Source organism: Geotrypetes seraphini, chromosome 4, assembly GCF_902459505.1.
Source record: "Geotrypetes seraphini chromosome 4, aGeoSer1.1, whole genome shotgun sequence".
NCBI lineage: Eukaryota > Metazoa > Chordata > Amphibia > Gymnophiona > Dermophiidae > Geotrypetes > Geotrypetes seraphini.
In genome coordinates, this window is record NC_047087.1 from 102,732,480 (window position 1) to 102,745,671 (window position 13,192).

Below are 13,192 nucleotides of genomic sequence, written 5' to 3' on the forward strand. Positions count from 1 at the left end.
GTGAGGGAAAGAGATGCTGATGTGGAGTAGGGAATAGAAAGGGAGATTTGTTGGGCATGGATGTCTGAGTGAGAGGGAAAGAGAGATGGAGGGAACGAGGAGAGAATAAACTTGGGAGATAGGAGGGAAGCATGGAGGGAGTGAGGGGAAGATGCCGAGGTGGAGGAAGGAACAGAAAGGGAGAATTGTTGGGCAGAGTGTCTGAATGAGAGAGAAAGACAGATGGTGTACTTGGGGAAATGAAGAAAGAGAATTGTTGGGCATAGGGAGAGAGAAATATTGGACATGGTGGTAGGAGAGGCATGAGGTACAGTTGCACAGGGAAGAGATGAGAGAAATGTTGGATATGGTGGTGGAGAGGGAACAGTGAGACGGATGAAGAACTTAAGTGTAAACCTCCTATCTTTTCTTTTTATTTAAACTACACTACTTTATTTTGAGGACCGTTTCTTTAACGTTTTTATAGACTGTTTACTATACAGGATCCGAGTTACACACAAATTCAACTTAAGAACGGCTTTAAAAATGGAACTCATTCTTAAGCCGGGGACTGCCTGTACATAATTATAAAAAGGATGCTCATATGGGAGGGGGTATGAACGTTTCAATTATTTAAACATGTGTGTTACTGAATACTGTCAGTTAGGTGTCCGAGTGCTCCATTTAAACCTCCCACAGTGCAAATAGTAAGTGGTAGTGCCTGACTGCTAACTTACACTAGGATTCCATAACATATTAGAGGCACCAATTTGCTGTTATAGAATGCTAACTTAGCACCTAGATTTTGGGCGCCTATCTTTCACAGAATTGTTCCCTGTAGCTGCATCATGATTAGGATTTGGTACTTTTGAAATCAGCACAGTAGATAAAGTCTCACAGTGTTTCATAAATCCTGTACAGGAGTCTTCTCTTCGCTGAATTCATAAATCTGAGACAAATCAAGTTTTATGCAAATATCAAACTAGTTCTAATCGACTGCTAACAAGTGGGAGAGCAGAGCTTGATTCATGCATTTGAATTTTTAATCCAGGAACTCTGGTGCTATCTCTTTGGTTTCTAGGAAAGGGTACACCTTACCTCCAATGTATATCTCAATCTGTTTTAGGAAACAGAGACTCAAGATACACAAAGCTCCATGAACCCAGCAAAAATATACTGGGTTGGGAGTAATTGGCTTTTACTGGGCTATGCATGCTATTTGTGTGGAGTAGCCTGGCAAAAGAGAGGAGGCACTGTGCTTGGTGCCTGCTCAGAAGAGCACATCACTAGGTACAGTTTCTCCTCCTGTCTGCAGCCATAGTTCTCCCCCTCTGCCCAACTGATGGGCTCCAGCGCCAAATCAGCTGAAAGCCAGCAGAGGGGAGAGCGGCAGCTGCCAGGGATGGATTTGCTTTTGAGCTGGATTGGAAACTGCAGGTTTGCTCAGCCATGAGTAATGGAGGGCAGTACCAGTTCCAGGACTCCAGAGCCGCGATCAGATGAATCACTGCTTCCTCTGCTAGCTCCGGAGCCTTGATCAGCTGATCAGGGCTTTCCCTGCCGGTTCCTGATTCAGAGTTGGCAGGGGAAACCCTGATCAGATAATCAAGGCTCCGGGGCCGGCAGAGGAAGCCAAGCCGATGCAAGGAATTGTGGAACTGGTACTTCCCTTCTCTATTACTCATGGCTGAGCATACTTGCAGCTCCGAATCCAGAAAAGCAAATCCTTCCCCAGCAGCCACCGCTCTCCTCTCTGCTGGCTCTCAGCTGATTGCGGTTCCAGAGCTGCCATCAGCTGGGTAGAAAGGAGAACAGCAGCTAGCTGCAGGTTGTTTTTTTTTTAATTTTTTTTAGAGGGGGTGCAGCTGTTGTGCATGTCTTGTGTAAGTGCACAGCACCCACACACACAACAGCTACAAAATGTCCCCCATAAAAGGGGGAGACATTCCCTTTAATACATCATAAGGTGCATCTTTGTAATGCATTTGCATAGGATTCTCGGAGGCTGCTACGAGGATCGGTAGCAGCCATAGAGAAGCCTTTTGTGCATCAGAAGCCACACTTTTGTGCCAGTAAGACTGCTTTAACGATTCTTACTGGCACAGAAAGCTTTTGAACATTGGGGCCAGAGTCGAGTCCCACTACAAACTGGTTTATGAGATAGCTACAGCTCTCAAAGGTTTGTGCATAAACTAGAACTGCCCCATGAGGTAAGACCAGCCTTCTAAGATAATAGATCTCAAGTCTTAAAAGTTTGCTGCTGGTATTATTTAAAGACAGGCTGTCGACCCAACTTGTCTTGTAAATGAACAATATCTGCGTGCAAGAGTATAAAGGAGGAAACCATTCTAACTACGATCTACCTAAAACCAACCAGACTTCTGATTTCCTGAAATATAGGAATGGATAGTTCTTTTGCCTTTTCAGTCCCTGAGGTCAAAACATTTTTCAAGTAGCCATGATCTGCTTTGAGCTTCTCAATTTCACTCCTGACAGGTGTGAGCTTTTGAATAACAGCCTCTGCGACAACAATTTTGTAACGAGCAGTATCCAGATCAACGCTCTGGCGGACTATTTCATCCACGTTAAGTCCAGTCACTGCAGAATGAATAGCAACCATGTTTGAGACCCCTGGTCGATGATCTGGGTCATAGGTCACCTCCGATGTGAAATCTGTAACTGCCTTACGGAATTTCAGCACAATTTCCTCCGGGCTATCAGTGATGTTAACTGTGGCTAGATTTTTAGGATCTGACTTGGACATCTTAATTGTGGGATCACGTAGAGATTTAATCTTCTTTGAAGTACCTAAATACAAACATGGAAAAGTACCATTACAAATACAAAATTTTGTAAGCAACATTCAAAATCTAATCAAACTCACACTTGCTAGTAGTTGGATCTTTTCAGTGAGCAATTTGAAGGTCAGGACACAAGAACTCAGTCTTCTACAGACAATCCTCAATGTAAGGGAGATTTTAAGGAAGGAAAAATGGCAAAGCCATACATTTTTGGATTTCCTTCCTAGAAAAGTTGGTAATTGATCAAAACATAAACGTTTGCCCATTTTCGTGACTTATTTTCCAAATAATTTTTCAAGGTGAAATTAAATACATAAAGTTCTTCCATCCCAAACCATTTTCACGGAATCAATGGTGAAGGTATTCAGATTCCCATCAAAGCTCTAAATCCAGTAACCAAGTGACCTGGAAGTGATGCAGAGAGAGAGAGAGCCGACGCCAACGTGGGCAGCAAGTTCGTGATGCTGCTTGCGCCGGGAAAATTAAAGAAATACGACGGAAGGGAAGGGGTGCATGCACACGGCGGGGGGGGGGGGCAGGAAAAAACAGGGGGCGGAGAGGAGAATGGGAGCTGGCATCCCCACCAAGACAGCGCCTGGATCAGAGGGTGACAAAACAGTATAATTTTATGGTTTATAATGTGATAGAAACCCCAGGGCTCCAGTGCTAAAGTGAACAGTGCAGAAAGACAGCCTTCCAATTCTCCTACTAATGCAGTGTATCTCAAACTGTGTGCCTCCTGAGATTTCAGGTGTGCTGCGGTACGACAGGGAGGAGGAGAGGAACCTGATGACTGCCTACAGGGAGGGGCCTTAGGTACCTGGGCCAATCATGGTCTTATGCCCCACCCCATTGCATCCTAGGATGTACTGGGAAGGGGAAGGTCTGCCATTCTATGGAGGCAGGCCTGTCAGCAGGAGGGACTGGGCATCCCTCTTGCTGGCTACCAAAGAAAGGTATGGGGACATTTGGGGGGGGGGGTGGAAGGGGGATCTTGAGGGGGTTCAGGGGTGATGGGACTAGCGGCAGGAGGGAGTGTGCATACCTCCTACCCAGGGATGTCTCAGAGGGGTGTGGCAGAAGGGAGTGGGCATCCCTCCTGCCGGGGGATATCTCATTGGCAGCAGCATGAATTGGGCACTCCTCCCGCCATGGACATTTGGGGGAAGGGGGCTTTGGGGGTTCCAGCAGGAGGGAGTGGGCATTCCTCCTGCTGGCCAACTTCACAGGGGTGGGGGGGGGAGGACAGGTTCCCTGCCAAGGCTGCTAAACTGATTGCGGCAGGGAGGATCTTTTACCGTGATTGGCTTAGTGGCTGCATCTATCTGAAATATAGACCAGCATTTTGCTGGCCTACATTTCAGGTACCTATCGTGGCCCTAGGGAGAGGCCTTGGGCCACCTAAGCTCGCCTAAGGCCACATCTGGGTGAAACTAACCCCACACCTAGTCTTGGGTGAGCTTTGGTGGCCCTAAGCATCTCCCTAGGATCACAAAAACACTTACAATGTAGGCTGCCTGCCTTGGGGTGTTTTTTTGTTTTTTTTAAAATACATGCGTCCCAATTAGCTGGTTAGACAGCGGTAGGACGCCTACTGCCACCTACAGTCAGGACGCTGTTCATAGAATTTGCCCCCTAGTATGTGTCATGTTAGGATGTAAACCTATTCTGAGCTCTTTGGGGATATTGATATAGGAAATGAAATAAATAAGTTATACATTAAACGGCCACTGGTGAATGTACAGGGTGGGCCAAAAGGTAGGAATACAAAATGGGGGGAACACCACTAGGGGTCAGTAACCTGGAGAGAGACCTGGGAGTGATGGTAGACGCAACACTGAAGGCATCGGCGCAATGCGCCACGGCCTCAAGGAAAGCAAACAGAATGTTGGGTATCATTAAAAAGGGTATTACGACCAGGACGAAGGAAGTCATCATGCCGCTGTATCTTGCAATGGTGCGGCCGCATCTGGGGTACTGTGTCCAGTACTGGTCGCCGTACCTCAAGAAAGACTTGAGGGAGTACAAAGAAGAGCAACTAAACTGATAAAGGGAATGGAAAATCTCCCATATACCGACAGATTGAAGCAGTTGGGACTTTTCTCCCTGGAAAAGCGGAGACTTAGAGGAGACATGATAGAAACCTTCAAGATCCTGAAGGGCATAGAAAAAGTAGACAGGGACAGATTTTTCAAATTAAAGGGCACCACAAGTACAAGGGGGCACTCAGAGAAATTGAAAGGGGACAGGTTTAGAACAAACGCTAGGAAGTTCTTTTTCACTCAGAGGGTGGTGGATACATGGAACGCGCTTCCAGAGGCTGTTGTAGACAAGAAAACCTTAAATGGTTTCAAAGAAGGTTTGGATAGATTCCTAGAAGAAAAAGGGATTGAGGGGTATAGATAGGTATAGACCATTACTCAGGCAATGGACCTGATGGGCCGCCGCGGGAGCGGACCGCTGGGCAGGATGGACCTATGGTCTGCCTCAGCGGAGGCAACTTCTTATGTTCTTATGTATTGTACAGGTGTCATGAATATCATTTATGTGAATTTTTTGTATCAGTTGCATAATTTCGCTTTTACTCGATTATCGTTCAGTAGTGTATAAAAATAAATAATGAATAAATATGGTACATCTACTTTTGGCCTACCCAGTATAACTGGCATTAAATAGTGCCTCAAAAATGTTTTTGTTCACTGTGACTGAACTATTTAAAAGACTGAATTACTTACCTAAAAGTGCCCTGGGCACAGGGAAGAACTCCCCATATTTTTTGTTAAAGATCCGTGCTGTATCTTGGGTTAGTTCTAAGTGCTGGACTTGATCTTCTCCCACAGGAACATGTGTTGACCTTTTATTAAAAGACAGAAGTCCAAATACAATATCTTAGAACTTCCTAAAGGCACTGAAGATTCTAGATATGGTGGTCACAGTTTTGGTATTGTAGCATAGAATTCTTTTGAGGACAGAGACCCCACAAATCTATTTAGATCTCTGTCCGTTCCCCTTCTTCCTTTTGTTTCTTTCCTTATGGGCCTCTTCTATTAAACTGCGCTAGCAGTTTCTAGCACGAGGAACCGCGCTGAATGGCCCGCGCTGCTCCCGATGCTCATAGAGTTCCTATGAGCGTCGGGAGCAACACAGGCCATTCAACGCGGCTTCCCGTGCTAAAAACTGCTAGCAAAGTTTAATAGAAGAGGGGGTATAAGTTTACTTTCCTTTAAATATTGTAGTTCTCCCTATTCTCCTCTTGTTTTTACTGTACATTATGTCAGTATATATTGTTTTTATTTAGCCTCTTGATTGTTTCCCTGTTTAATTTTATTGTACAACGCTTCGAATTTATGATTGGCGTTTTATCAAAATTTTAATAAACTTAAAAACTTGCAACTGTGTGAGTGGTGGATCATAAATGCCTATTCCTCCAACTAATCTCCATCATCCTTCTTTGCAGGCTATCTGCAGAATGGTTACTAATTCACAAGACCAGGTTACTGGCATTGGGCACCTTAGGCGAACATGCAGCCATATGACCCCACATTCAGCCCCCTAATCTCTCCCCAAACACGTCATCCGGCCGATATTCAAAGCGAGTTAGTTAACTGGCCGGAAATAGCTGTCAACTGGCTAACTTGCTTGTATGTGGTTATCTGGCCATCTTCAGTGACACTTAACGGGTTAGTGGCACTGAAAATGACTGCTTAGCACTGAAGTGGAAGCCAGTTACATCGAGGGCATTCAGGAAGTGTTTCAGGGGCGGAGTCCAGATAACTTCTAATATTCAGAGCTATGTTTAGCTCATAAATAAGATTACATAAATAGAAACCTGATGGCAGATAAAGGCCAAATGGCCCATCTAGTCTGCCCATCCGCAGTAACCACTATCTCTTTAGCTCTCCGAGAGATCCCATGTGCCTATCCCAGGCCCTTTTGAATTCAGACATAGTCTCCAATTGTGATGCAACAATACATAAATAGCTGTCTTAGCTCAAGGCTGGTTAAGTCTGAATACTGGCCTAATCAAGCATGTGCTAGCTGGCTTTAAAGAAAAAAACAATGCCCACATAGGACCCGGCATTGAATTTCCAGTTTTTAGTGTTGGCAGAGAACCAAAAGACACTGGCTGCCACTGGCTGAATACTGAACAGCATACAAGAAGCTTCTACTGCAAGAGGCAAGCCACTGTCTACAAGGTTGGCATTAAGGCAATGAAACCTGGTTGTTCACCCTCTCCAATGTAGAGATAACGAGAAGGCACTCTCTAAAGTTAAAAGGGATAGATTCCATACAAACATAAGGAAGTTCTTCTTCACCCAGAGAGTCGTAGGAAACTGGAACACTCTTCCGGAGGCTGTTATAGGGGAAAACACCCTCCAAGGATTCAAGACAAAGTTAGACAAGTTCCTGCTGAACCAGAACGTGCGCAGGTAAGGCTAGACTCAGGGTACTGGTCTTTGACCTAAGGGCCACCGCGTGAGTGGACTGCTGGGCACAATGCATCACTGGTCTGACCCAGCAGCAGCAATTCTTATGTTGTTATGTTCTCTATTTAACCATTCACTGTGTGAATGATGGTAAGTCACTTATCCTGTGTATAGTGCCTTTGGGGCCAGGACCTAATAATCATATATCCTGAGCAGTGTGTTTACTTAAAGCATTTATAAGTTTTGTTATTTAAACTTAATTACATGCTTAAATACTCCAATTGTGGTACAGCACTACATCTAAATTAGATCTTAATACAAAGATGTTAGAAAGTTCACTGGCATTTCGAGCTGCAAAAACATATTATGAAAAACACCAGATTAGAAAGTCTTCCGAAGGGTAATTAAAACAATGCTATTTTGAAAATATGTCAAACAGTTAATGAGATGGCTGTTTTGGTGATGCAATAATTTGCAATTCCTGGAAATGTCCTGTTTTAATCTTATTGTAATCCACCTAGAACTGCAAGGTTAAGGCAGAATAGAAGTCAACAAATGTAATGTAATTAAAATCATGAGCTATCAATATTTGAGAGGGGTGTGTCTGAAATATTTGTCACATAGACTTAATTGAGAGCAGAAACTGGGCCAATTTGGAAAAGACACTAGCCAATATCTCTTTGGCTGTCAATGAAAGCGAAAATGAGGGCAAAGTTATGTACTGATCGTAACTTACACCAGTCAGATTACACCATACCTTCCCAACGATCTCTTCTCAGTGTTGAAGGCGGTACAGAGAACAGGGAACTATGGGGCATATCTGGTGGAAGGTGTTGTAAAGAACGTGCATTTTGGAAAGTTATTCACGACCAGCTGCACTACTGGCTGATGTGCCAGATTCCGTGCAATCCTGGCGTCTTTTTATTTAATAAACTGCTGCTATATTGATTTTGGCTGGGTTTTAGTCATCCCTGGTGAAATGGATGACTAAAATATGGTATATATCTGAGATGGCGAGGCATATGGCTGAATGTAGGCATTCTTTGCCTAAATGGAAGACGATCTGTTACCTTTTCCATCCAAATGTTGGTAACATCCTAAATCTTTTTCTTAAGCTACATTGTCCTCATAATTGTTTCAGTAGCTAGAGAAATGTTACATTTTAGCTTGACCTGCCATGGAGGATTGGGGTACTGACGGAGGGGGTTATTTCTCTCTCTCTTTCTTGGGAGTACATAAGAACATAAGCAATGCCTCCACTGGGTCAGACCCGAGGTCCATCGTGCCCAGCAGTCCGCTCACACAGCGGCCCAACAGGTCCAGGACCTGTGCAGTAGCCCTCTATTATACCCCTCTATCCCTTTTTCCAGCAGGAAATTGTCCAATCCTTTCTTGAACTCCAGTACCGTACTCTGTCCTATTACGACCTCTGGAAGCGCATTCCAGATGTCCACCACATGCTGGGTAAAGAAAAACTTCCTAGCATTCGTTTTGAATCTGTCTCCTTCCAACTTTTCCGAATGCCCTCTTGTTCTTTTATGTTTTGAAAGTTTGAAAAATCTGTCCCTCTCTACTCTCTCTATGCCCTTCATGATCTTGTAGGTCTCTATCATGTCTCCTCTGAGTCTCCGCTTTTCCAGGGAGAAGAGCCCCAATCTCTCCAATCTTTCAGTGTATGAAAGGTTTTCCATGCCCTTAATCATTCATGTCACTCTCCTCTGGACCCTCTCAAGTATTGCCATATCCTTCTTAAGGTACGGTGACCAATACTGAACACAGTACTCCAGGTGCGGGCGCACCATTGCCCGATACAACGGCAGAATGACTTCTCTCGTTCTGGTCGTAATACCCTTCTTAATAATACCCAACATTCTGTTTGCCTTCTTCGCGGCTGCTGCACATTGTGCTGTTGACTTCATTGTTGTGTCCACCAGTACACCCAAATCTCTTTCAAGGTTACTTCCCTCTAATACTAATCCCCCCATTTGGTAGCTGAACATCGGGTTCTTTCTCCCTATATGCATGACCTTGCATTTCCCTACATTGAAGTCCATCTGCCATTTATTCACCCACTCCTCCAGTTTGTTTAGGTCCCTTTGTAGGTCCTCACACTCTTCCGCATTTCTAACCCTTCTACAGAGTTTAGTGTCATCCGCAAATTTGATAACTTCACACTTCGTCCCCGTTTCCAGGTCATTTATAAATACATTGAACAGCAGCGGTCCGAGTACAGACCCCTGCGGAACTCCGCTCGTGACTTTCCTCCAGTCTGAGTAGTGACCCTTCACTCCAACCCTCTGTCTTCTGCCTGCCAACCAGTGTTTGACTCATCTGTGCACGTCCCCTTCCACCCCGTGGTTCCACAGCTTCCTAAGTAGCCGCTCATGGGGTACCTTGTCAAAGGCCTTTTTGAAGTCAAGGTAAATGATGTCTACGGGTTCCCCTTTGTCCAACTGACTGTTTACCCCCTCAAAGAAGTGCAGTAAGTTTGTTTGGTACGATCTTCCCTTGCAGAAGCCATGTTGGCTCGCTTTCATCAGCCCATTTTTTTCGATGTGCTCACAGATGCTGTCCTTTATCAGTGCTTCTACCATTTTGCCCGGAACCGATGTCAAACTTACCGGCCTATAGTTTCCCGGGTCTCCTCTTGACCCCTTTTTAAAGATAGGTGTAACATTTGCTATCTTCCAGTCCTCCAGGATCTCTCCAGTTTTCAAGGATAGGTTGCAAACTTGTTGGAGTATTCCCGCTATCTCATTTCTTAGTTCTTTTAGTACCCTAGGGTTATAAACATTAAACTGTTTAAATTGTTAAGAGTTACGTTCTTGCACCTTGCTATGACTGGGAAATTGGTAATGTTTCTTGGGCCTGGTGGAGTAGTGATTTGTTTGCATCACTTTGGATGTTACATTGCAATCATTAATAAAGACCTCTAAAAAGATTAAGTAATAATAATAATCATCATCATCATGAGTTAGCTAATATAACTCATCATGAATCCATGGACTAGTAATATGTTCATATTTTATTAAGATGGATAAGCCAAAATTGGAACAGATTGAAAATTTCAACCGTTTAAATCTTCGCTTTTTAAATTTTCCACTGTCCCCGGCAGTATTACCTCTAGGTTTTCTTAAAAGGTACTTGATTGAAAAATTAAAAAGTTTCCCCAAACAATATACCTCCAATTAATAAAATCTATTACCTTCCGACTAAAAAGATGCCTCAAACTGAAGAAGAAAAAAAGAGTGGACAAAAAAGATTGACTTCGGTAACGTATCTGCCTTACTTGAACAAACGCTAACAGCAGACACCGACAGAGCTACTTTGTTGGTTTCTTTTGTTTTTGAACAGGATGCTAATATGATTTTGAAATTATATTTTAAAAATTGTTCGGAGACCAGAAAATATGAATATATCCTGATGTCGCTAAGACTACTCAAAAGCGAAGAAAAGTTTTCCTTTCCCTACATCAAGAGACAATTAAATTGGGTGCAACATTCTTATTAGCATATCCCTGTAAGTTCTTGGTCAGGTACTTGGGAATCAAATACATCTTTTTCTCTCCTGACCACTTGAAGGAGTTTATAGATATCAAAAAGATCATCAAGGAATGACTATGAGGGACTTTTAAAAATAAAGCAGTTGTTGAATATCACTAAGCCTTTCTTTTTGTGAAAAATTATATCTATATTTAATCTCATATACTTTTATCACTCTTCCTTAATATTATGGTCTAAGAAGGGGGTTATTATTATGATTTTGATTTTATATTGTAAAATCCAGGCTACACTCCTTCCTGGACTTCTGCAGTACTACTTGTACAACTCAGCCCCAATCTACCACTCTTGGCCATCCTGGTAAATAATCTAGCAAATCCCTCTAACCTCTAATAATACATAGAAACATGATAGCAGATAAAGGCCAAATGGCCCTTCCAGTCTGCTCATCCACAGTAACCTCTCTCTAAGAGATCAAATGTGCCTATCACATGCTTTCTTGAATTCAGACACAGTCTCTGTCTCCACCACCTCTTCTGGGAGACTGTTCCACACATCTACCACCCTTTCTGTAAAAAAGTATTTCCTTAGATTACTCCTGAGCCTATTACCTCTTAACTTCATCCTATCCCCTCTCATTCCAGAGCTTCCATTCAAATGAAAGAGATTCGACTCATGCGCATTTACATCACATAAGTATTTAAATGTCACTATCATATCTCCCCTGTCCCGCATTTCCTCCAAAGTATACAGATTGAGATCTTTAAGTCTGTCCCCAAATGACTTATGACAAAGACCACACACCATTTTAGTAGCCTTCCTCTGGACTGACTCCATCCTTTTAATATCTTTTTGAAGGTACAGCCTCCAGAATTGTACACAATATTCTAAATGTGGTCTCACCAGTCTTATACAGAGGAATCAATACCTTCTTTTTCCTACTGGCCATAAGTCCCCTAGCAACTTTCTAGCTTTTGTCATCACCTTTTCAACCTGTTTAGCCACCTTAAGATCATCACATACAAACATACCCAAGTCCTGCTCTTCTGTAATGCACATAAGCTCTTCACCCCCTAAACTGTACCGTTCCCTCGGGTTTTTGCAGCCCAAATGCATGACCTTGCATTTCTTAGCATTAAATTTTAGCTGTCAAATTTCAGACCATTCTTTAAGCTTCACCAGGTCTTTCTTCATGTTATTCACATCATTTTAGGTGTCTACTCTATTGCATATTTTGGTATCATCCGCATAAAGGCAAATCTTACCTGACAGACCTTCAGCAATCTCGTTTATAAAAATGTTAAAAAGAACAGGTCCAAGAACAGAACCTTGAGGCACATCACTGGTAACATCCCTTTCCTCAGAGCGATCTCCATTGATCACTATCCTCTGTCGCCTTCCACTCAACCAGTTCTTGATCCAGCTCATCACTTTGGGACTCATCTTGAGGGCACTCAGTTTATTTATTAGATCTCTGTGTGGAATATTGTCTTCCTCTTCCCCTACAAGGTTCAGCATGTCTCCTTCTCTCCCCCCCCTTCCCTGGCCAAATACAACATCTCTCTTTCTTCCTCACCCTCCTCCTACCAGATACATGGTAGATACATAAAATTAAAAAGATGGCCAATGTGAAAATAGTCATCTAGAAGGAAGGATTAGGTTCTTACCTTGATAATCATCTTTCCTATAGAACAGCATATGATGTCTTACGGATGAGTTATGTACCCCAACTTGCAAGTTGGATTACAGAAGGCATCAATCATTTTTCTCAGCTCTGCCTCCTTGTCTCCCTTGGCAGTGCCCCTCTCTCTTCAGATCATACCAAAGCAAGCGATAACTCTTAGAAGAGGAAATGATAAAAAGGAGGGGTTATGGGGACTCCCCGAGACCGTTAACTTTGTTTGCTTTGCAATAGGAATAACAAACAATAGGAGACAAAAAAAGTACACAATCTTTGTAAAATTAGAGATAAAACCAACTCACCACCTACCTGTGTGTAACCAGCACAAACACTTATATAGCTCTGTGAAAGCAGCATGCAGCGAGCAGTGGGCTCAACCCCCTACCTTACAATAATTTCCTTTTCTTCTCTTTTGGCTGTCACAAGTCCAGCAACTGGAAATTTAACCCAGACTATTATACAATGCAGGTTGTATTCATCTCAGACAGGGTGGGGCTTAAGGAATTGTATGCTATTCTACAGGAAACAGAATTATTGAGATAAGAACCTAATCCTTCCTTCCTGTGCAAACAGCATACAATTCCTTATGGATGGGACGTACCAGAGAAGTTCCTTGAGTTTAGGGCGGGATAGATGAGCCCGCAACAAACACCGAGGACCCAAATGCCATGTCCACTTGTGCTGACATATCCACTGTGTAAAACTTTGTAAAGATATAAAAAGTGGACCATGTGGATGCCCTGCAAATTTCATCAGGCAGCACTGCCTTGGACTCTTCCCATGAAGAAGCCACACTTCTAGAAG

At 43.2% G+C, this 13,192-nt stretch overlaps 1 protein-coding gene across 4 annotated transcripts in view; it reads right to left on the minus strand.

Moving 5' to 3' along the window:
* Positions 1 to 1,856: 1,856 nt before the first annotated feature.
* WARS2 (tryptophanyl tRNA synthetase 2, mitochondrial) overlaps positions 1,857 to 13,192 on the minus strand; it is an 81,831-nt gene continuing 70,495 nt past the window's right edge. For all 4 annotated transcript variants that reach the window (XM_033943684.1, XM_033943685.1, XM_033943687.1 and 1 more), the window contains 2 exons: positions 5,516 to 5,634; positions 1,857 to 2,787 (listed from right to left, as the gene is read on the minus strand). In XM_033943684.1, coding sequence (XP_033799575.1) covers positions 2,339 to 2,787; positions 5,516 to 5,634 — 568 coding nt within the window. In that variant the 3' untranslated portion in view covers positions 1,857 to 2,338. The remainder of the gene's footprint in view (positions 2,788 to 5,515; positions 5,635 to 13,192) is intronic.